General features: G+C 38.2%; 3 protein-coding genes across 4 annotated transcripts; 2 read left to right on the top strand and 1 right to left on the bottom strand.

The window, feature by feature from the left end:
• Positions 1-204: 204 nt before the first annotated feature.
• Positions 205-5,647, top strand: LOC126628772 (uncharacterized). The gene is made up of 16 exons (XM_050298606.1): positions 205-735; positions 1,333-1,454; positions 1,560-1,648; positions 1,763-1,798; positions 2,047-2,140; positions 2,284-2,326; positions 2,417-2,511; positions 2,619-2,683; positions 2,775-3,271; positions 3,395-3,470; positions 3,587-3,724; positions 3,837-4,405; positions 4,493-4,628; positions 4,715-4,783; positions 4,890-5,021; positions 5,121-5,647. Exons 1-16 carry the CDS (start codon positions 518-520, stop codon positions 5,232-5,234), a joined length of 2,493 nt encoding a protein of 830 aa, XP_050154563.1. The 5' UTR covers positions 205-517; the 3' UTR covers positions 5,235-5,647.
• A 578-nt stretch (positions 5,648-6,225) lies between these two features.
• LOC126628773 (reticulon-like protein B1) lies at positions 6,226-8,299 on the bottom strand. The gene is made up of 5 exons (XM_050298607.1): positions 7,950-8,299; positions 7,084-7,264; positions 6,848-6,989; positions 6,690-6,759; positions 6,226-6,581 (listed from the first exon to the last, which is right to left on the bottom strand). The coding sequence occupies exons 1-5, from the start codon at positions 8,170-8,172 to the stop codon at positions 6,412-6,414; spliced, it is 786 nt and encodes a 261-aa protein (XP_050154564.1). The 5' UTR covers positions 8,173-8,299; the 3' UTR covers positions 6,226-6,411.
• A 6,534-nt stretch (positions 8,300-14,833) lies between these two features.
• On the top strand, positions 14,834-16,685 carry LOC126630759 (membrane-associated kinase regulator 5-like). Of its 2 annotated transcripts, none has more exons than XM_050300924.1 (3): positions 14,834-15,987; positions 16,083-16,145; positions 16,229-16,685. In XM_050300924.1, exons 1-3 carry the CDS (start codon positions 15,090-15,092, stop codon positions 16,372-16,374), a joined length of 1,107 nt encoding a protein of 368 aa, XP_050156881.1. In that variant the 5' UTR covers positions 14,834-15,089; the 3' UTR covers positions 16,375-16,685. The 2 variants fall into 2 exon arrangements, with proteins under 2 accessions (XP_050156881.1, XP_050156883.1); XM_050300926.1 differs by having other exon boundaries at positions 14,836-15,987; positions 16,244-16,685.
• Positions 16,686-23,098: the final 6,413 nt, after the last annotated feature.

Here is a 23,098-nt window from a genome sequence, read left to right as displayed (position 1 = left end):
GAGAAAGCAAAATTGAAAAGTAAAAGAAAAGAAAAGAGGGGAAGCCGCCAGAATTGGAGGAGACCGGTTAGTCAAAAAACAGCTAGTAGTACCAGAGGTGAAAAAAGAATCCAACTATAATTCCATCGTTTTCACGTGGTTTTTCTTTCCTTGGAGGAGCTTTTAACGTCCATTTGTAACAAGCATGCTATAAATAACTGCAGGGCTCCAACAGCATAAGCAATCCACAGCACAAACGTTGTATTCGGACGTGTGTTGTGTAAACGCATACATACGCACCCCAAAAAACACACGACAAATCTCTCTTTCTCTCTCTCTCCAAGTTTCCTTGATTGTCCAAAAAGAAATCCCACCAACCCATCTTCCTGGTTTTCCCAAAGTTGATGAATCTCTGCCCCGTTCGTTGAATCTCAATCTCCTTAGCTCTGTATCTAGCTGGAAAGTCTGGTGAAAAGGCCCCGCCTTCGATCTCTGCCGTGAAGGAGGTGGCTTTTGTTCAAACGGGTTGGTGGAAGGGATGGAACAGAAGCACATTCTGCTGTCTGCTCTGAGTGTTGGGGTTGGGGTTGGGGTGGGGCTGGGATTGAGTTCCGGGCAGGCTGTGAGCAAATGGGTAAACGGCAATTGCTCGGCGGATGAGGTGACGGCGGAGCAGATTGAGCAGGAGTTGATGAGGCAGGTGGTAGATGGCAGAGACAGCAAAGTTACATTTGAGGAGTTTCCTTATTATCTAAGGTAATTTTGGAGATTTTCTAACTCAATTACCACAATTTTTACATCAATCTTTTGAGCATGTTCGCATGGAAGATGGTTGTGTTTCATATCTAATTTTCCAGGTTGTATGTAATTAAAGTTCAGTATTTTGCCTAATTGTGAATAATACAATCCATAAATGCTGGGTTTTTCTGCACAAGTTTTCGTTTTTCTTCTTTCTGGGTAAATTTTGTTTGACTAATTAAGTTTGATTATATCTGCTTTTAATATAATGGCTATGTAATTTTTCTGGGTTTTTTATTTAATTATATTTTTGGTGATGAGTTTATTCAGACATGGATATTGTACTTCTGCAAAATTGCCTTTGAATCCAACCTTTGCTTGCTTGTGTGGATGTTGAGTCTTCTCGATTCGATTTTTTTAACTGTTTTTTTTTTTTTGGATCAACCCATTAAGTTTTGTCCTTTAAGTTATCAGAAACATAATTTTAAGATGGAATCATGATGTGGATGTGCCTTTAAACGAAAGTGATGTAATTCTGATTTCCAATACTTGCATGAACTTGTTTCTTTCTTGCATCATATCTAACAATTTCTGTTTCGATGATGGCAATGACAGAGAGAGAACTCGGATGTTGTTAACAAGTGCTGCATATGTTCATCTGAAGCACTCCGACTTATCCAAGCACACCCGGAATCTTTCACCTGCAAGTAGAGCTATTTTGCTCTCAGGACCTGCAGGTAGGCTACTTAGAAACGTTATCCGATTTTGGGATTTTCCACTTAAATACTCGTACCTTAACCTTTTCCATAAGCTAATCTAATTGCATCTCTTGTTTCCCAAAGAACTTTATCATCAAATGCTCGCCAAGGCTTTAGCACATTACTTTCAGTCGAAGTTGCTGCTGTTGGATATAACTGATTTTTCGATCAAGGTAAATATTTGTAATACAGCAGTACTATATCAGTCTTTCTTTACATGTTTACATGAATTAGATTTGGCTCGTAATACAGTAGTACTAATAACTGTCAATTTTACATGTTTGCAGATACAGAGTAAATACGGCTGTGCCAAAAGAGAATCAGTAAGCGTTCTCTGCTTCTTACTGAGAAACTAATCATGTTTTTTCTTTTCCGGAGTCTTAGCGTAAATCTTAAGTTTAGCAAGTGATGAAACCGGGATCCATATGTTGTTTAAACTCAATGTTATGCATTTCTGCAGTTCCTGTATCTTTGTCGAAGTATTGAAATTTTATTGAAAGGAAAAGTTCGAATTTGCTCGATTGGATTTTTTTTTATTTCTTTTGCCTGATTCATTGCATTCTTTTTGTAGCATCATAAGAGGTCCATCTCAGAGGTTACGCTGGAGCAAATGTCCAATTTGCTCGGTTCCTTCTCAATGCTCCCTTCACGGGGGGACACTAAAGGTACGAAGGAAATATAGCTATATTTTTTCGTTAAAGCTCCTCTGATCAAGTCCTATCTCTTGCTCATGTCCTCAGTTCAGTGACTGTTGGTAATGTCCACACTCCACACTTCACTGCTATTATAACTAATTGTTTTCTAACAGGTGCGTTATTTCGGCAAAGCAGTTCTTCTGATCTCAAATCAAGGTATGGTATTGGGTGATTGATTCTTGAATCAAGTTTCCTGATGTTTATGAAAAGTGTCGTTTCTAAAACACCATTATCTCACACCCGCAGGGGAACAGAAGGGCCAACTGGAACGCTTCAAAGAAATGCCTCTTCTGCATCTGATATGAGTAGCATGAGTTCCAAATCTGCTTCGCCAAGTTCAGGTTTGTTCATACAGTAAAATACCGGCTGTTTGAGAACCTAACTTTATGCTGTAGCTATGTGTGGAATTGCTTATCATTCTGTAACAATCTTTCTTTTTTTTTTTCAGCTCCTATCAAGCGCGTGAGCAACTGGTGTTTCGATGAGAAACTTTTTCTGCAGTCACTGTACAAGGTAATGTCTTTTCTTTTGGTTAGATACAAGGTAAGATTGCTTGAAAATGTTAGCATAGTACTAATAGGCATGAATCTTATTTCTCGTACAGGTCTTATCTTCGATATCAGAAACTGGTTCCATCATTTTATACCTCAGGGACGTCGAGAAGCTTTTTCTCCAATCACGGCGGATATACAATTTGTTCAACAAAATGTTGAAGAGACTTTCAGGGTCAGTGTTGATACTTGGTTCCCGAATGGTAGACGCTGAAGATGATTGCAAAGAAGTCGACGAGAAGCTTGCTGTTTTGTTCCCCTACAATATTGAGATCAGACCCCCAGAAGACGAGACTCATCTTGTCAGCTGGAAGTCTCAACTGGAAGAAGACATGAAGATGATCCAATTTCAAGATAACAAAAATCACATAGCCGAGGTGCTTGCGGCGAATGATCTTGAATGTGACGATCTTGGTTCAATCTGCCATGCAGACACAATGGTACTCAGCAACTACATAGAAGAGATTGTGATTTCGGCGCTATCTTATCATTTGATGCAAAACAAGGATCCAGAATATCGAAATGGAAAGCTTGTTATATCGTCAAGGAGGTAGATTCAAAATTTTCTGTATGCTTGATTTCTCAGTTTCATAATTTCTATGGTTATATTTCACTGCAAAACCGACCTTTTTATGATTTTATCCATCTAATTACGATTCTCAATCTGGAACAGTTTGTCCCATGGATTGAGTATATTCCAGGAGGGAAAATCTTCTCTGAAACTGGAGACCAATGCCGATTCCAATAAGGTTTTTCTTCTACTTTCACTTTTAACCTCTTGATGTTTTACATTTCGAGTAGCGGATTAAATGGAACTGCTATTAAATTCTGATGGCTTAATGGTTTCTTTTCTCTTAAATTTTAGAAAACCGAAGGGGAAGAGGCTGTTGGTGCAAAGACTGAATCGAAGTCTGAAACTGCAGCACCGGAAAACAAAGGTGAAGCAGAGAAATCTGGTCCTGCGGTGAAGAAGGACAGTGAGAATCCACCTCCGCCAAAAGTAGTAAGTTCAAGTCCTTCAGTACTATCAACAAAATCCAGATGGTTTACCGTGTCTGTTTTGTTCAGAGAAGGGCGTCTTTGTTGTCTTATAAAAATTCATGGTGTTTCTGCAGGAAGTGGCACCTGACAATGAATTTGAGAAGCGCATAAGGCCGGAGGTTATCCCTGCAAATGAGATTGGAGTCACATTTGCAGATATTGGTGCATTGGATGATATCAAAGAATCACTTCAGGAATTGGTCATGCTCCCGCTTCGAAGACCAGACCTTTTCAAAGGTGGGCTTCTGAAGCCTTGCAGAGGCATATTGCTTTTCGGTCCTCCTGGCACTGGAAAAACAATGCTGGCAAAGGCCATAGCAAGTGAAGCAGGAGCAAGTTTCATCAACGTGTCGATGTCCACGATCACCTCAAAATGGTTTGGAGAAGATGAGAAGAACGTTCGAGCTCTGTTCACACTTGCAGCAAAGGTCTCCCCAACTATCATCTTCGTGGATGAGGTTGACAGCATGCTTGGGCAGCGAACCAGAGTTGGGGAGCATGAGGCCATGAGGAAGATTAAGAACGAGTTCATGACACACTGGGATGGACTTTTGACAAAGACAGGGGAGAGGATTCTTGTTCTTGCCGCAACCAACAGGCCATTTGACCTTGATGAAGCAATCATCAGGCGATTTGAGCGGAGGTATAGGTCCGCATTGTGTTACATTCATATTTTTCTTCATTCTTTTTCACTGTCTGCTAACTCGAAATCTTTTTCTGTGTTGAACAGAGTCATGGTTGGCCTTCCCTCAGTCGAGAACAGGGAAATGATCTTGAGAACTCTTCTTTCGAAAGAAAAGGTCGAAAATCTGGACTTTAAGGAGCTTGCAACCATAACAGAAGGATACAGTGGAAGTGATCTTAAGGTTAGTTTTCAAGTTGACAATATTAACAACCAACCTTAAATTGTGACTAGTACAACGAACTCACGAAACTAAATCCTGGAAAACAGAACTTGTGCGTGACAGCAGCCTATCGACCGGTTAGGGAGCTTTTAAAACAGGAGAGACAAAAGGATATGGTAATTCACTACATTTACACTCCTCCTCTTCATCGGCATATTCTATTTTCTTTCCGATTTTGGTTTAAGAAATGCTTAACGATTTTGATAAAACTTGGAACTACAGGAAAAGAAGAAGAAAGATGCAGAAGAAAAGAGCACTGAAGAAGCTTCAGAACCAAAAGAAGAAGAGAAAGAGGAGGGCGTAATTACCCTGAGGGCTTTAAACATGGAAGATATGAGGCAGGCAAAGAATCAGGTAACAAACTTCACCTTCTTTTCGCATTTTATCCCCCAAAAACTCTCGATTTTTGTTCGAATTGCGTTTATGTTTATGCATGTGTATGGTGTAATGTAGGTTGCTGCAAGTTTCGCATCAGAAGGATCGGTAATGAGCGAGCTGAAACAGTGGAACGAACTGTATGGCGAGGGTGGCTCGAGGAAGAAGCAACAACTGACTTATTTCATGTAAACTACTAATACATACGGGGAAGCCGGCAACTTAGGCACTGGTCATCAGCTTCATTCTTTGAGGAAGAATGTGAAGGGATTGAGGAAGATGGAAACTCCACATGAAAAGCAACAATGTTCGATGGCTCGCGACAGCGTGACGGTCAACTCGAAGCAGCTCTAGCTTCGACGCTCAGGCGAGGAAGAAACCTTACAACGCAAGGAATGTATATATCGGTGTACAAAATGTAAGCGTAGCCACAGTTATTTGGGATTTTTTTAGTCCATGTTCTGTGAAAAATGTGTGGAATTTGGAGATGCTTGTGGGATTTCAGATTGGTGAGAGGAAACTTGGGGCTGAATTTAAAGAGCATTTGTGAACATTGTTCTTAAGTTGTGTAATTATTTGATAGTGCAATGCTCTTTATACATGTATATTACTAGATTTTGCTTTATTTTTTCTTAATATATTATTATATGAAAGAAATTATTATTTTAGAAAATTCAAGACGAAAAGATGATTTATTCAACATTAAAGCCAATTAATTCCACCAAAGTTTGATACAAACTAGTGTTGTATCGGGTCGGTTTACAACCTTAATACAAGTACTACTAAACTAAAAGCTAGTTAATAAGCACTTTAAACTACTTAAATTAACGGTACTATCATTCTCCATCAATTACTGAAAATGTTAACGATTAACACAAGTAAATTGTCACAGTGACGTCTCTTCACTTTAGCGGTGAGTCTTGCTCACAATTCTCATAAATATATATATATATATATATATATATATATATATATATATGTTAATTTCTCTTCACTGGGCCACCTAGTTTTTAGATTTCAACCCTTCAATTCAATTCCTATTTAGATTACGTGGAGATCATGTTTTGAAATGAATTAGTCAAACATAAAAATAAATTTAATAATTTGGACGATTACTTGTTCCACAAGAATTGCTATGCAATTTGAACCTACACGCAACATTGCCCAGGTGCTAATAAGAAAATTAGACTTAAAACTTTCATATACTATTAATAGCGAAGGACAGTAAACTGTGCGAAAAACAGTAAGCTGTAACCAGTACTAAACCACAACGCAGAAAGACAGTAATCTAACGGAATTAAACGATTTCGACTAAAAACAGTGACTAAAATGTGAACCCTAGTAAACGCTTAACATCGTAACGGCGTGTCTAATCCTTCTTCTTCTCCTTCACTGGACCCCTGGGGATTTTACTCAAAACCTTGGCATCAAACACCGCATACTGCTTCTTTATTTCGATCCACGCCTTCTCGCCAAAGGCATCAATCTGGTCATCGTATTTCTCATAAATCACCGGCAGAGTGTGCAGCAACACAAAAACTGGCATTCAACGTTCGAGACAAAGTCAATAATAGAAATGAAAGCTTCCCGAATCTGAATTCTGAGAGGCACGAAACAAAATTGAAACTGAAACGAAACCATCCTTACTTATGTAGAACAGGGTCAGAAAGTTGAACCATTTCCCAACCACCGACAAAATCCACAAGACGGCTATAACCTGATATCAGAAGAGCAACAACTAGTGACTAAATAATCCAATAACAGCCTAAACATACAGCATAACTATGAACGAAAGATCAACTTACTCCAAGGAATGTCTTCAAATCTCTTCCAGATGCAATATCCCGCAAAACGTAAAATCCTTTGTTGATTTCAATTCTCAGAGCAGAGGCAAGTTCAAGGACAGTCTTCTCAGGAATTTGAACTTTTGGGATTTGTGGTGGCGACCTGATTAAAGAATGCAGTCAAGTCAAGACCATAAGATACTGCTTCAAGGATCAAATATGCGAAAAACAAACAGCTAGAACACCCAACGCCTTACTTGTTGATAAAGGTGGATGCATAGGACCACAGGAAAAAGACCGCCAGAGAAAGTATCAATAAATGGCACACCAGAGTGATTAAGTGGTATTCGAGCAACTCAAAGAAAACCCATAAAACAGTGGCACTGCCGAGGACACTTGCAGATATTTTCTTGTTCCTCCATAGGAGAACATCAGCAGCTGCAATGAAAGACCGACATTAGATCGCAATTGATGGCATTTTCTTTCCAAGTTTCTTCTTTCAAACGTAGTTCATTAACGCACAAACGGAAAACTGTTATGGAAAATCTTTCTTTTCTAGGCCATATTATTACAAACAAATCACCATTTTCCGAATTCAAACTGATCATGTCCGTATTGCTACGTATCCGAAACCAGGACAAAATAAGGAAATACGATCAATGTAGGTTTATTGCATCAACTGGCAATCTATACAGTATACACAAATCAGAAAGCACATAAACAACAAATTATTATAACTATTCAAATCAACAAATTAAAAAATGCCAAACAATTCTTCCCCAAATTCATAACTTTCAAGATTAATCACAGCCATTAGGAATATCTAATCACTAATACTAAACAAAAGTTCTATAATTTCAAGAAAAATATCGAATTAATAAACTGAGATTAGCTCGCTCAAACGAAGATTCTTGTTATTTCAAGAAAAATTTCACTTTCGATGCAATTCAGGTGAACAGAATAATTAATATTCAATCAGATCAAGGTAATCAACTTTCAGAATTTCAGTTTCTTCATAATTTCCCACATTTTCCGATCAGCCAAACAAAAAACACCAAATCCATGCAAAATATTTATGCTAGTGATGTATAAACGGATTAAGAGAGGGAAAAAAATATAGTACGTTTGCCGCCGCCCAAGACCTTGTGAACAGGCTTTTCTCTCCCGAAGAGCCTGAAAATCTTGGATTTGACGGAATCGTGCGCCGACGGCTTGTCATCAACCTTGGTTTTGACGGCGGCAGCGCGCTTGGACTTCTTGTCGTCGTCGGAGTCCGACGAAGATGAGGAGTGGTGGCTGTGGATCTTGTCCATCAGCGATGCGGCTGTTGGTTCTGGCTCCGCCATGGATTCTCAGATCGATGAGAGAGAGAGAGAGAGAGAGAGAGAGAGAGAGAAATGGTCCAAATGGAGGTGGTAAATTTTTCAAGGCGTTGATATCAGAGAGAGTGTCATGCGTGTTTCGTAAATTTAATTATTTTTAGAGCGAGAAGTTAGGGAGGTGCAATCTGGGCCGTTGAAAGATGGTGAAGAAACCAAGGAAAGCACTACGGGGCGGGAAAATCTCGCATCCCGGAGCTTGTGGTGTTTCTGTGATCGCATCGTGAGCGCGACCTATCCCCTTATTTAATTACCCACCAATTTTAATTAATTAATTAATTAATTGTTTTCTATTTGTGTTTCCTTTTTCCAACAATTTAAGTGCAATCAAATTCTAATTTAGATTGCAAACGTCATGTCATAATTGAGGAATTTGTTGGACCGTAGCAATTTGGTGCATGCTCTTTTTCAAAGTATTACTATTTTTTATGCATAACAAATTTAAATTTTTTAACAGGCGATAACGTTGGTAATTTTTTTCTTCTTTCTTAAAAAAAAAATCAATTGGTGCCGAAGTTCACCATTCTAGAAGATAGGAAGACTCATAAAGGCATTTCAGTCTCTGCTGGTCACTATCGCGCGATTTATCAAGGGATATAGAATTTGTCCCAACCACTGGACCACTCCATGATAGTTAACATTAGTGGGTTAAATTGTTAGTTGTTAGAGAAGGGGATCAGTGGAGATCAAACTCACAACATGATGAATTGATATGATTATTTTCCATCACTACAGTAAAGCGCAATCTGCTATACATAACGAATTAAAACAATAAAAAAAGGGACAATGACAAGGAAAATGCCACCAATAAAAGAATATTAAATAAAGGGGTGTGACTTTAAAGTTATGTATCATTCAATACTACAAGTGTTTTAGCTCTTAGATTTAATTTACACAAATATTTAAATCCTCTAATTTCAATCTCACTCATTCGTTTCTGTATCATTCAATGTTACAGAAGAAGTTTTCTAAATGGAGGAAAGATGTCGAAATACACTAGCATATATGAACTAGAGTAATTAGAGTAAGTAGACTAGTTTTGAGACGGTTGTGTGATCGTCTTCTTACATATAAGTTGGATCTTTCTCTTCATAATTAGAGTAATTCAAAATATCGTATAATTAGAGTAATTCAAAATATCGTATATGTGTTTGTTGTACTAATAGAACACCTATCATGAAGAATTGGCATGCAATTGGAGTATTAGAGTTTTAAGTTTCCATAGCAAGTGCAGCAAGAAATACAACTTAGGCATTTCCTGTCGTTTCACCCTTCTAAAAATCTTACCGAATACAAATTAGATGGAAAGACATATAGATATAAACTACATAAAGGTTTAGAAAATATGCAGATGGATGCTACAGTTTTGAAGTAAATCAAGATTCAAAGTTGAGAGATACCCACCGATTTGGAGTTGGCAAAGCAACGATCAAGATGCCGGAGACGTTTTTTCATGTTAACGTTGTCAGGTTTCCGCCGTGGGACATGCTTCAACATTGCGGTGGCGGGTTAGCTTTAAATTGAAATCCACTGCCGTCGGAAGGGCTTCTTGCTTCCGAAAGAGAGATGTTTTGGAAGAAGAGTTGCCAATCATTTGAATTATTTGGTACAATGATTCTGGGAGAAATGAAGAATATGCCAAGAGGCTATAGTTGTCGATAGAATAACAGAACCTCACAGAAGAATATGCTTTCTCTCTTTCTTCTCCCAATTGATTTAGGGCTCGTTTATAACTGTTTTTAAAATGGCTGAAAACGATTTTTATGAAGAATAAAATGTTGAAACCAATCTTTAAGGGGTGTATTCAATTGGGATTTTGAGAGATTTTAATTCTTTTAATGAATCTGGGGGTATTCAATCAGGATTTTAAGTAATTTTCTAAAATTCAAGGTGTATTCAATTAGAATTTTAAGATAGTTTATTAAAATCCTTAGAAATCCGGGTGTATTCAATTAGGATTTTAAAGAAGTTTATAACATTCCAGGTGTATTCAATTAGAAGTTGATTTTAAAGAATTTCAGAAAGTTGTGGAATTAGAGTGAATTAGAGAGATTTCGTAGTGTATTTTAAGCATCAACAAATCTCACATCTCCCCATGTGATTTCAAGAGAATTGAATCAAAATTTTATATGAAATTTCTACAAATCAATTAAACTCTATAAAAATCTATAAATTTATAAATTCATTAAAGTCTTTCAAATTTTCAATTGAATACAGCCTCCTTAGTACAAATGTAAAAGAATCCTTGAAGTTCTTCTGATAAGAAACACATATATATATGCATTTTGAGTGTTTTTGAAACTCAAAAACACACTACTAGCTAGATAGTCCACTTTGTTTATTTGCATTGTATGAAACTCGGACTCAGTGTATTGAGAGGACGGAACGGCTTTAACTACCATAGCAATTCATCAGTTTTGATAAACAACAATTGTTGATAACAAAAACACTCCATATTTCATTTCATTTGGGTCAAAATTGATGAGAAATTGAAAACGATGAAGTAGGTCTCATTAACCCAAGCCCACTCTACAGCATTGACGATAGTTATCTGGGCTGCAGACCCAAAGTAGGTAGCCTTCGTAGCCCATTTAACAAAATTAAAAGTCCAATAGAAGCTGTTGGCTGCATGGTTTGGGTCAACTTTGGGTTCCAATCAACTGGTTTAAAATTTCTTCCATATGTTAGATATATCCGTGACATATCAAAAAAATCAGACAAAGATGTGGAAATGGATGGTGGAATGGGTCAACTTTGTGACCTTTATTGTTTCTTTAGAGACCAACGATTGCATGTATTTATATTCAAAGTTATGTAATACATGAAAATTAACCCATATAATTCTATTTGGTATCAGAGCAGACTGCCATATTTTTAGCAAACTTCCATCATTTCCATCAAAGACAATGATATCAATATAACCTCCGACATTTCCACAAATTTATATATGAATATTTTCACTGATACCAATATTTTATACGCTAACATAAGATTTAGGGTTTGAACTCCTAAACATGAAGAGTTAACATCAGCCGGATTAGGATTAGACACCAATTAAACATGAAGACCCCACCAATAACTAAATTTCTTTGAGGCATAATTTGACTAGCCAACCACATATGAGATTCTTTAGCAGACAAATATGAAAGAACTCTCACTCACTCAAAAACACAACACCCAAAACTCACATTAAGGATTTTTCGTAGTTTGTTCCACATGAGATGACAACAAGATAAAAATTTAACATCTTATCATGGGTGGGGTTCACCCATTTATTTTAGAACGGAGTTTGGCTGCTAAAAAATCAGCAGCAGCTTCGGCTGCTTACGAATAACGGATGGACAAGTGTCCAAGTAATTGATTTTTTAATCACAACTTGAACACATGCCTACCCTTGATTTGTTAGCAGTAGGAGCTGCTGCTAATTTTTTCAGGAGCCAAGCTTTCTCCTTTATTTTATTTTATTTTATTCTGAGAAACACCTACTTTTCTTTTGAACAAAAAGGAAACACCAACCAAACTAAAGATGTGTTCTATCAAAAGATCATTTGACACTTAACTTTACTCATCACAATTTTTCTAGTAGTCCGAATCGCTGAATGGTCTGAAAAATATACGATGAAGACGGATTTCAAAAGTTTGAACAACAAATATTGTTAAAAAAGTGGGATGGAATGTAGAATAATCACTAGGTGCAAAACCTTGCAATTATTAAAGAAAAAATTCAACCATCAACCGGCATCTAATGTGGTATGTAAAATATAGTCTAAAAAATGGTCTCTCTACTCACACATACTATAATTAATATCCATCTGATGTGTTTTTTTTTTTTTAACTCGAAGTGCATTGCCAAAGAAAACGCCAAAGGTTGCAAAAAAAGTCCATACAAAAGACAAACCTAGGAGAAAAAACCGACTATTCCTACAAAGAAAAAAAGTGCAAGGGGGATACTAGGAGATAGACGCTGCAACGTTGGCTAAGGCGTCTCCTCACAAACACCATAAAAAAACCTTGAGGGTGTGTACAAGCGAAGATGTAGGTCTATTCACACAAATATAAACGCTCATCTCCCCCTTGCTACGCGACTAGTATATTTTTTTCAAATCTGATAAATTACATGTCATGTAAATGACAAAAATATTGTGAATATATCATGATTAGTAAAAGTATAGACTACACAGACATATTTGCATTTAGTCGTTGGCTTCCATATTTACCTTTAAAGAAAGAGCTGAAACTTCAGAGGGAGACTGGTGTGGGTGGAAGCAGTTTTAGGACCAAAGGATGCATAAGTTTGGTTCGTGCCTTTGTGAAAGGCTGTGGCAGAGAATTTGGCAGTCGGAGCATCTGATTCTAACGTGTCCCAATCCTCTTACTATGAGAATTTCTTTTCTTCACATGGTTGGAAAGAATGTATAAAACAAAGTCATTTTTTGAAACCTAATGCTACAACTTTGTACACTTCAAGAAAATATCTTATGCACTAGTTACTTCAATATGACTTTCACATATGAGAGAAACGTGCCTAGATTAGAGTTGTTATTGTATCGGTTTTTTAAGTCAATCACATAGATTGCATGCATTTTATCTCTTTCACGTGACAATGTTTGATTAATTCAAAATACGATCAAGATAGCATTTTTGCTGAAAAAGTGATATTCACACATTATTTTTTACTTCTCCCACACATTTGTTAATTTTTAGTTATTGATCTTCTTCAATTTATTAGATCGGACGGCCAAAAATTGAGAACAGTGTATGAGAAATAAAGTGTCCATAGCACTATCCTTTTGCTGAAAGGAATTTAGAAGATCACCTTGCATACCTTAATGAGTTTTTATATTCAAAGAAAGCATATTATAGAGCTACTTCTCAATGACGAAGAAACATAACTGAACCGGAAAAATCAGTATCGGTGTGTCGGTATCTCAAATCAATCACACCCCACATGCTTTAATGAATTTGAAGTTCAATACCTCACATACCCTGAAGATTTTGGTAAAACATTTAGTGAAAGAGGAAAATAAGTCAGGACCTTACTCCGTAGTATTCTGCAGCATGCAGCTCCCATTGATTCAAAAGGATGGCCGAGAGTCCAACACCACACAAAACCAATTTTACAAGTCAAAGCTTTAGTCTTTAAGCAGAAGAGGCGTGCCCCATCTGCATCCCAAGGCCTTTGCCTTGCAAAGAACCCCAATTCTCTGACTTCTCTCTCTGCAAAAGCAAAGTTAAAGCCATTGGAGACTTTTCTTTTTGGCCTTTTCTCTTTCATTTTTCTTTCTCTTTTTTCTCTTTTCTCTTGTTCTTTTTGGAAATCTCGTCACCATCCTCCATGCCAAAAATCCAATGCCGAAGAAGGAATTCATATCTTTTTCAGATCTCGCAGTCCAAAAGTTGATAGACTAAAAGATTTATACCGTTCAAGAGAGGAAGAGGAAGAAAAATTTAGACTCTTAATTTATGAGAGGTAGACCAGTAAAATAGGCTAATGATTGTTGTAAAATTTAAAAAGAGTAATTCGGATTTCTCAATCTGTCTTTCACGATCCATCGACTTCATACCGCCAAATATGGAGAGGATATCGGTTCTAGAAGTTGGACTTGTTAGATTGGGAACTACATCATGTACTCAATTCACCATCACGCTCTTCTCCAATAAAGTTCCAAAAAGATCATTTAACCAAGCTCGTTTCACTTTACCTTTGTTTTTTTCCACAAGAAAAACATATCATTTGACCATGTCTATTTATAACTTTCTCACACTTTTGAGTTAGTTTTTCTTCTTTTCTTTTGGTCAAGTTTATCTTCATGAAATAAAATTAAAAACAAATTCAAGGGCTTTATTTACATTGTAAAGGACTTATAACTTAGTTGTTTTATGACGTTAACTTTTCACTATTTTTTGTTCAGTTTTCTCATTAAGTTGATGAACTTTGTTCTTTTTATACAAGCGATGCTCTACTAGAAACTAATATGAGTTACAAGGGTATAAAAACTTGTGTTTGATTTTTCCTTTTAAGTTGACTAGCTATTATCCACAAGTTTGTTTTGTCTCTTAAGTTGACTAGCTATTATTCATTATGACAAGAAGATATTAAGATACATTCGTTATAGTCAATATAATTACGCTTACGCAAATGATGGACTATAGTTCTTCGAAACAAAACAACTAAAAAGAAAAGGGGGAATATTGAATTTTTGGCTTGGGGGAAAGAATAGAGGGATTCGTAATCCTCTTTATGTGAAACAAAGTTTAACAAACAATAAAATCAACGAGTTCTGCAAATCAAAGTTCAAAGTCAAGACTCGTGAGACGACGAGCGCAAGGGACGGGGGCCGGGGGACAGCCATTGAACCTGCATTGTTTCATAAAACAGTGTATGAATTTGTATATACATGTATAACCTTCGTTGTCAAATATTTTTATATGACTGAAAACGATTTTAAAGAAAATATTTTATATTCCAAAAATAGTTGAAATGTCTGAAAGAAACATTTCTTATGTGTTTTTTACCAAAAACAACTTAAATATTTTTTCATAATTAAATTACATTTTTACTTAAAATTTGTTTTAAAAACTTTCAATTATTTAGAAGCAATTCCCAAACAAAAACAAAAGCAATCTCTCTCTCTCTCTCTCTCTCTCTCTCTAAAAAGCAAAAGAAAAGCTTGTTTTCCCTCTCCCTCTCTCTCTCTCTCCCCACTCTGTTTTCGATGCTGCGGACATAACGCCATAAAACGAAGTGAAATTTTGGATAAATCTCCTGTTTATTTCATTCATTTCCTCACGTTACCCCCTCCTCTCACTCCTTCCTCGTATAAAACCCCTCAAAACCCTGCCGTTTCTTTAACCCCTGCCTCCCTTCCCTCTCCTCCAAAGCCATGGAAACTCTGTACTTCCTCAAGTTCTGGAAACCCAATGCCTCCACCGGCACACCTCCAAATCCTTCCGTTGCAAAAGACAACGAGGTCGAAGAGGAAGAGGAAGATTCTTTCTTCGACTTGGAATTAAGTTTCGACATCATCCAAAGTTCACAAGAAAACAACATCCTCGACTCCAAACCAAAACCAAACACCTCGGACAAAACAGCCGGCGGCAAACAAACCCTTTCTCTGTCCGCTTCCGATCCCATTTCCAAAAGAAAAATCCTCCCTATTGAGCCAGTTTCCAGGCCTCCTCAGTCCCCCATCGCTCTCCTTAAATCAGCCCCAAAGTTCGGAGCTTTAAAGTTCAAAAATCCCAGACAGAAAACAGAGAAAAAAACAGGGGAAAAAGCTGAGTGCGAGGTTTCGATGGAGTCCCAGAAGCAGAAAATCAAAGGAGTAATTGCGAAACAGCTCGCCGGAGAAGAAGCTCAAAACCCACCTAGGCTCACCCGAGAAAACAGCTCCAGGAGAAACGGAATCGGATTGCAGAATCTGAAGCCGGAAGACTCGAAAACAGAGAGATTTTCTAAGGATGTTCTGCAGAAGTACCTTAATCTAATCAAACCTCTGTACTCCAAGGTTTCCAGGAGGTCTACTGAGAAGGTGAAGCCTGCCGGAGACTCACCGACGGCTTCTCCGGCGATGCCGATATTCTCTGTGTGTTCGCCTAAGAAGGACAAGCAGGGGAACTTTCCGGCGGGATTTAGAGTTGTCTGTAAGAACTTGGGGAAGAGCAAGTCTGCCACGGTGATGGCGGCGCCGCCAGTGCAACGGAGGGACGATTCCTTGCTGCTGCACAACGATGGGATTCAGAGCGCCATTCTACATTGCAAGAGATCGTTCAGTTCTAGAGGTATTTAAAGTTTCAAACCTTTCATATTTTAAACCATTTTTTAAATCTATTATTTGATGTTTATGAATTAATTTCGATTTTTAATTTGGTTTCAGATTCTTTGTCCTCACTGTCGCGGTCAACCAGTGATTCTTCCTCCATGAAATCATATTCTACTGGTAAACATCAGTCTCTCCTTTTTATTGAACCAATCAAAGCGAAGAAATTCAAATTCCAAATTTATTTTAATGGAAATTTACAGAAACTTTTTTTACAGATTCTTCTCTGTTATCACGGATTGCAAGTGATTCCCATGAAAAATCCGCGAGAATGTCGATCGAAGAAGAAATTTCAAGCTCTGCTCGTCCGATTTTAATGGATAAAACGCGGGAAAAACAGAGGAACTAAATGACCCGCTCTGTTATTTTCTGTGTTTTCTGTAAAAACAAAGGAAGAAAGGAAAACGAAAATATAAGGTTAGGTTAGGGTTGTTTTTGGTATTTTAGCTGCAAGGGTTTGAGCTATGATGACCGGTGAGCACAGCATATAGGGTTCACCTGTTGTTGTCTGTACAGTGACGTGTCATGATCTGAGAATTTAGGGATCCTTTTTCGTTTAGGGTTTCTGCACTGAAGCAAGCAGCATCATGCTGCATTTGAATTGAATGTGTGATGAGAGAAAATGGTGTTTTAAATCAATGGGAAAGATATGTGACATTATTTTCTGGGTTTTCAGAGATTTTGATTTGACTCAACAAGTTTGCATCTTTCATTTTCTTGTTTTGTGTGGGGATTCCACTTTCCAGGAGAAATTGACAGATCATGGAATCAGATGCTTGTTCTTCAATTACTCATAAAAACTGGTAGTGGGAAATCAATTTTTGTTGTTGCCTGTAAATTGTTTGGTTATTAGATGGACGTTCGTTTTGTTGATACATCACTGATGAGGTCTCGAGTTGTTCTTAAAGCGAAATGTAAAGTCCGATTCGTTAATATGTCATTGATAAAATCTCGATATTAATGTTTCTAAGTAGGATGCACAAGGAATTTTCGCATGTAAGTAAAAAAAATGAGGCTTTATAAGTAAATTGGTATCAGATGAATTTTGATTTTCTTTACGAGATATAGGTGTGAAGCTTAACGACAGCATATGTTACGAAACAAATTTGAACTTGTAAAAGAGGATTTATGATCATCACCAGCCTGGAGAAAAATTGGTTAATTCGATTCCGACTGCATTTCTGCTTTTTGTAAATATAAAGTGCTTTCGGATTGCAAAAGAAGCATTTTATTGTTTGCCGAAAAAAAAGAAGCATTTTATTTGCTTTTATTAAAATCTGATTTCGTTTCAAAGTGAACAAAAGAAAAGCAGTCAGAAGGTGGCAGATGCTCTCTCTCTCTCTCTCTCTCTCTCTCTCTCTCCCGGTCTCTCTGACCACCCATCCCATCTGGTTATGGTAGCTAGGTTGGATGGACAGATTTTATTCAACTTTGACTGCTTGTTGCAGCACCAGCAGGGGAGGAAGGAACTCATAAGAGCAATTCCACCGGGGACCAAATGTCCCAGCCTCCAGTCCAAAAACCAAGCTAGGCCTCTGTCAATCAAGTCCACCCCAACAAACTGACTGGTACCCAGCCCGAGCTGGGCAAGAGCCCAGCCCAAAAGAGACTGAGACAGAAGCCGGGGAAGAAGCCTGGCGCGTGCACTTCAGGCAGCCGTTTGGCGAGTGCCTGACAAGCTTTCAGACGCCGGGGCCCGCGTGCAGGCGCTGTCAGTCCCCCCCCCGAGTTGCAACGTGGCTACCTCTCTGCCGTTGGATTTCCAACGGCTAGTTTTCTAGACCGTTGGATTTCCAACGGTAAAAAAATTTTAAATTTTACTTTTAAACTAGACCGTCGGATCAAAGATCAACGGTCCACGTTTTTTTCACAAAAAGTAAATTAAAAAAAAAAAAAAAGGGCCCAACGGTCAGAGGGCAAGAGCCCAGCCCAAAAGAGACTGAGACAGAAGCCGGGGAAGAAGCCTGGCGCGTGCACTTCACGCAGCCGTTTGGCGAGTGCCCGACAAGCTTTCAGACGCCGGGGCCCGCGTGCAGGCGCTGTCAGTCCCCCCCCCCGAGTTGCGACGTGGCTACCTCTCTGCCGTTGGATTTCCAACGGCTAGTTTTCTAGACCGTTGGATTTCCAACGGTAAAAAAATTTTAAATTTTACTTTTAAACTAGACCGTCGGATCAAAGATCAACGGTCCACGTTTTTTTCACAAAAAGTAAATTAAAAAAAAAAAGGGCCCAACGGTCAGAAATATGACCGTTGGCCACGTGGCAACTCCCTAGCTCTTGGATTTGAATATTTTTCAAATCCAACGGTCCAGATTAATTAACTATATTAAAATTCATTAAAAATTATTAAAAAATACAGAAAAATTATTAAAAAATACAGAAAATTTTAAAAAAATTACAGAAAATTTTGAAAAATGTTAATTTTTTTTCCTATAAATACCTAACCCTCATCTTCTACCTTTACACCACATTCCAATATTTTCTACACTTTCTATACTATCTACATTTCAATATTTTCTACACTTTAAGAGAAAAAAATGTCTTCGTGGAAGCTCATTGAAGATGTTACGTTGTGTGAATGTTGGGTTCACACTACTCATGATCCGATTACGGGTAATGAGATGGATAAGCGAGAGATGTGGAGTAAAATTACGAAAGCGTTTTGTGATGTATATGGAGAAAACGCCAGAACTAGTCAAGGTCTTCAAGGTCGTTGGAAAAAACTCAACGCATCATTTACTTGTTGGAAAAACGCCATCTCTCATGCTTCCGGTAACCTCCGTAGTGGGACGAGTTTAGCGGATCAGGTGACAATATTTTTATTTATTTATATGCATTCCACTCACATTAATATTTTGATTTATTTAATTTCGTATGTAATTTTTATCTTATTTCTTATGTAATTTTTATTTAATTTCTTATGTCATTTTTATTTAATTTCTTATGTCATTTTTATGTAATTTATATGCATTCCACCCGTATTAATATTTTGAATTTATTTATTTGTATTACACCCGCATTTTTTAACACTATGTTATCCCACTTTTTTATAGACACTACAAGCTCAAGCATTCTACAATTCAAAGAACGGGAACAAATCATTCAATAGATTGGAATGTTGGCAAATTGTCAAAGATTGCCCTAAATACAAAATTGTGGCAACTGGTCCAGAAGTTGTCATGCACGGTATGGGTCTACATAGTTCTCCAGAACCAGACATGGCCGAACAAGAAGCCGACACATTTCAAGACACGGAAGGGACGGCTGAACAAGTGCCCGAGACCCAACCGACTCGTCAGTCCCTAAGGCCTCTAGGTAAAAAGGCGTCAAAGAAAAAAGGTAGTTCTTCCAAAAATGACTACACTAAATATATGGAGGAACTTGCTCGCCAAGGTGAACTAAACTTGGCACGAGAAAAGGCTAGAGATGAGGAAAAAGTTGCTGCTATGGCAGCAATATTAGCAGCTACTGAGGCCCGTGATGCGGCGGCTGAAAGACAAAGAGAAGTAGTTAATCGAGAGAACGAGCTGGTTAGAGAAGCACTTCATCGAGAAAATGAATTGCTTCGAGAAGAAAGGATGGCTCAAGCAGATCGTGACACTATGAGCAAGTCTCTAGTAGGACTGTCTCCGAATTCTAAATATTTTTGGACATCGGAAAAAAGAGATGCCATGCGTAGGAGGCGTGCAAGAGATGCGGAAACAAGTCAAGGGGGTTCTAGCTACACAAATCATGGCAACCAAGATCCTAGCACCACATATCCTAACTCGAGAGACTTTATTTAATTTCTTATGTATTTTTATGTATTTTCTTTCTTTTTTCTAGTAGAACTTTATTTAATTTCTTATGTTTTTTCTTTTTTTAGGTTTGAACTTTATTTAATTTCTTATGCAATTTTAATGTAATTATTTATTTAATTTCTTTTGTACTTTATTTAAACACATGAAATAAGATTACATAAACTCACCAAATAAATTTAAAAACAAAACACATTACATAGAATTACATAAACTCACCAAATAAACTTAAAAACAAAACACACTACATAGAATTACATAAACTCACCAAATAAACTTAAAAACAAAACACACTACATAGAATTACTTAAACTTAAAAAAAATACAATTTATTCTTCAACCACAAGCCTCATTCTAATTATCTTCGCCTCCATGCAATCCCCACTGGTGCTCAATCAAGTCATTCTGGCGGGTTACGTGCCAGTATGGCTCTTGCACATTAGTGTACCGCTGAACGATCAATTCATTGTAACGTCCATCACGTTCCAACGGCTCGTGTTGCACTGGATCTTCGGTCCCATCATGAGCACAATAAATACGTGTTCTTGAGTTGTTCATCGGATCTGGCTCATATTCATCGACGGCATCATAATCATACTCATCTTCAACAATCATGTTATGGAGAATAATACACGTCATCATGATGGATCGAAGAGCCTCGACATCAAACATTCTAGCTGCAGCCCTGACAATCGCCCAACGAGCTTGCAGGATACCAAAACAACGCTCGACATCCTTCCTACACCCTTCTTGACATTTTGCAAAGTGTTTTTCCTTTTCAGTCTGTGGATGTGGCACTGTTTTGACAAATGTTGACCACCTTGGGTAAATGCCATCTGCAAGGTAGTATGATCCCTCGTATTGGGTACCATTAACCCAATATGTGCATCTCGGCGAGTTTCCTTGCAACAGTTCGTCGAACACTGGGGATTGGGCAAGGACATTTAGGTCATTTTGAGCTCCTGGAACACCAAAAAAAGCATGCCAAATCCATGTATCAAATGAAGCCACCGCTTCCAAAATGATGCTTTTGGCTCCTTTTCTGTCGCCATATGCTCCTTGCCACGCACTTGGACAGTTTTTCCAAGTCCAGTGCATGCAGTCGATGCTTCCAATCATGCCAGGGAAGCCTCGCATCTCACCCTTCCTCAGAAGCCTTCGCATGTCCCTTGACGTGGGTGTCCGGAGGTACTCTTTGGTGTAGAGGGCTTCAATTGCAGAGCAAAACCGCATCAGGGACTCCAGAACATTTGTTTTTCCCATCCTCGCGATCTCATCCACTTGATCTGCAGATGCTCCATATGCAAGCATTCGCAAGGATGCCGTAATTTTTTGCTCGGGAATAAGACCTAGAACATGAAAAGCATCATCTTTTTGCACAAAGTATGAATCATGGTTGCAAATATCACTCATGATTTTGTTGAACAAATGTCGTTGCATTCTAAAACGCCGTCTAAAAACATGATCAGGGAATATGCTATTGGGAATAAAATAATCTTCCAATAGATTTTTACCTCGTTTTCCCTTTTTCTATCGAGGTTTGCAACACGTCTTGGTTTGGCTATCTGACCCACGGCTTCCATGACACGGCGGGAATGTGAGGCCTTCTGCCTTCTATGGTGATCATCCTTATCCTCCTCCATGAAGAAAGCCTCATCTCCACCTCCACCTTCCTCGAGATTGGCCAATTCTGCCTGTTGTGCCAACAACCTTTGTTGTTGCTCTTGCAACTGCTTATACACCCTTCTTGAAGAAGACATTGTAATAAGAACTCAAGATTTGAAAATGATGAACAAGGATTCTGAGCTAAAAAGAAGGATTGAGCTTGGTGTGAGGATGGATGTAGGGATGTAGGGTTTATATGGACAAAAAAAGAAAGGTTGAGGTTCTGGACAATGCCACGTGGCACTACGTGATTGGTTGAAAATCTTATCGAAATCTTGGCTAAATTATTGTAAACCGGAAGTGACACGTGGCGTGTCAGGATTGGTCGAGAATATTATCGAAAATTTATCCACAAAATAGTACGTTCGGATAATGACACGTGGCATGACGTGATTGGTTGAAAATCTTATCGAAATCTTGGCTAAATTATTGTACCATGGAAGTGACACGTGGCGTGTCGGGATTGGTTGAAAATAATATCGGAAATCTATTCACAAAATAGTACGTTCAGATAATGACACGTGGCGTGACGAGATTGGTTAAAAATCCTATCCGAAATTAAAACTATTTTTTTTTATTCTTTATTTTAAATGGGTTAAAAATCTTATCCGAAATAAACTTAAAAAAAAAACACACCAAATAAATGCGCTGGGTGCCAGCGCATTTTTTTAGGGGTGGAGATGCCTTGGCCTATTACTGTTCACTCCAGTCTATTACTGTTTATTTGAGTGGATAAATGCGCTGGGTGCCATCGCATGTATTTCTTCCTCTTCTAATTACAAATTCCCCCTCCACTTTCCAAAGTATTTGCATTTTACTGTATTTCTTTTCTTCCAATATGCTCTACCAATAGTTGTTAAAAGTTCTTTTTTATTTCGAAACTAATGAAAAGAGCTTGAAAATTTTGAATTTTAACGAAAATAACAAAATTAATGGTAAAGTGAATAATATCATGGTTGACTTTTTAGTGTACAAATGTGATTTTTCGTTAAAATGAATAGTACCAGGAGTTTTTGTTAAAGTTCCCTAGTTTTATTTGTTCTAGTTATAATGAAAGGAATCGAACTGTCTGTCATAATTTTTAAATTTTATCGTATTACTCCGCTCATGTGACATCCCACATCGCTCAGGGGAGTGATCCTTAAATGTATATTCTCATCCCTACCTAACACGAGGCCTTTTAGGAGCTCATTGGCTTCGGGTTCTGTAGGAACTCCGAAGTTAAGCGAGAAGGAGGCCAGAGCATTCCCAGGATGGATGACCCACTGGGAAGTTGCTCGTGAGTTCCCAAAAACAAAACCGTGAGGGAATAGTAAGCCCAAAACGGACAATATCGTGCTACGGTGGTGGAACGGGCCCAGGATGTGGTGGACCCGGGCCGGGATGTGACAGAATGGTATTAGAGCTAATCCCTGGTCGGAAGTGTGCCGACGAGGACGTCGGACCCCTAAGGAGGGTGGATTGTGACATCCCACATCACCTAGGGGAGTGATCCTTAAATGTATATTCTCATCCCTACCTTTCACGAGGTCTTTTGGGAGCTCACTGGCTTCGGGTTCCGTAGGAACTCCGGAGTTAAGCGAGAAGGAGGCCAGAGCATTCCCAGGATGG

This window comes from Malus sylvestris, chromosome 7 (genome assembly GCF_916048215.2).
Source record: "Malus sylvestris chromosome 7, drMalSylv7.2, whole genome shotgun sequence".
NCBI classification, from domain to species: Eukaryota; Viridiplantae; Streptophyta; class Magnoliopsida; order Rosales; family Rosaceae; genus Malus; species Malus sylvestris.
Note: the sequence above shows the minus strand (reverse complement) of the source record. Positions and strands in the feature narration are given on the sequence as shown.

Excerpts from the sequence above, each read along its gene's own strand:
- LOC126628772 (XM_050298606.1), top strand. The coding sequence starts at position 518 with ATGGAACAGAAGCACATTCTGCTGTCTGCTCTGAGTGTTGGGGTTGGG. Across the intron at positions 3,725-3,836 it reads ATCCACCTCCGCCAAAAGTA|GAAGTGGCACCTGACAATGA; the intron begins GTAAGTTCAAGT and ends GTGTTTCTGCAG. Across the intron at positions 4,406-4,492 it reads ATCAGGCGATTTGAGCGGAG|AGTCATGGTTGGCCTTCCCT; the intron begins GTATAGGTCCGC and ends TGTGTTGAACAG.
- LOC126628773 (XM_050298607.1), bottom strand. The coding sequence starts at position 8,172 with ATGGCGGAGCCAGAACCAACAGCCGCATCGCTGATGGACAAGATCCAC. Across the intron at positions 6,760-6,847 it reads ATTTGAAGACATTCCTTGGA|GTTATAGCCGTCTTGTGGAT; the intron begins GTAAGTTGATCT and ends TTCTGATATCAG. Across the intron at positions 6,582-6,689 it reads TCTGACCCTGTTCTACATAA|TTTTTGTGTTGCTGCACACT; the intron begins GTAAGGATGGTT and ends GTTGAATGCCAG.
- LOC126630759 (XM_050300924.1), top strand. The coding sequence starts at position 15,090 with ATGGAAACTCTGTACTTCCTCAAGTTCTGGAAACCCAATGCCTCCACC. Across the intron at positions 15,988-16,082 it reads GAGATCGTTCAGTTCTAGAG|ATTCTTTGTCCTCACTGTCG; the intron begins GTATTTAAAGTT and ends ATTTGGTTTCAG. Across the intron at positions 16,146-16,228 it reads CATGAAATCATATTCTACTG|AAACTTTTTTTACAGATTCT; the intron begins GTAAACATCAGT and ends GGAAATTTACAG.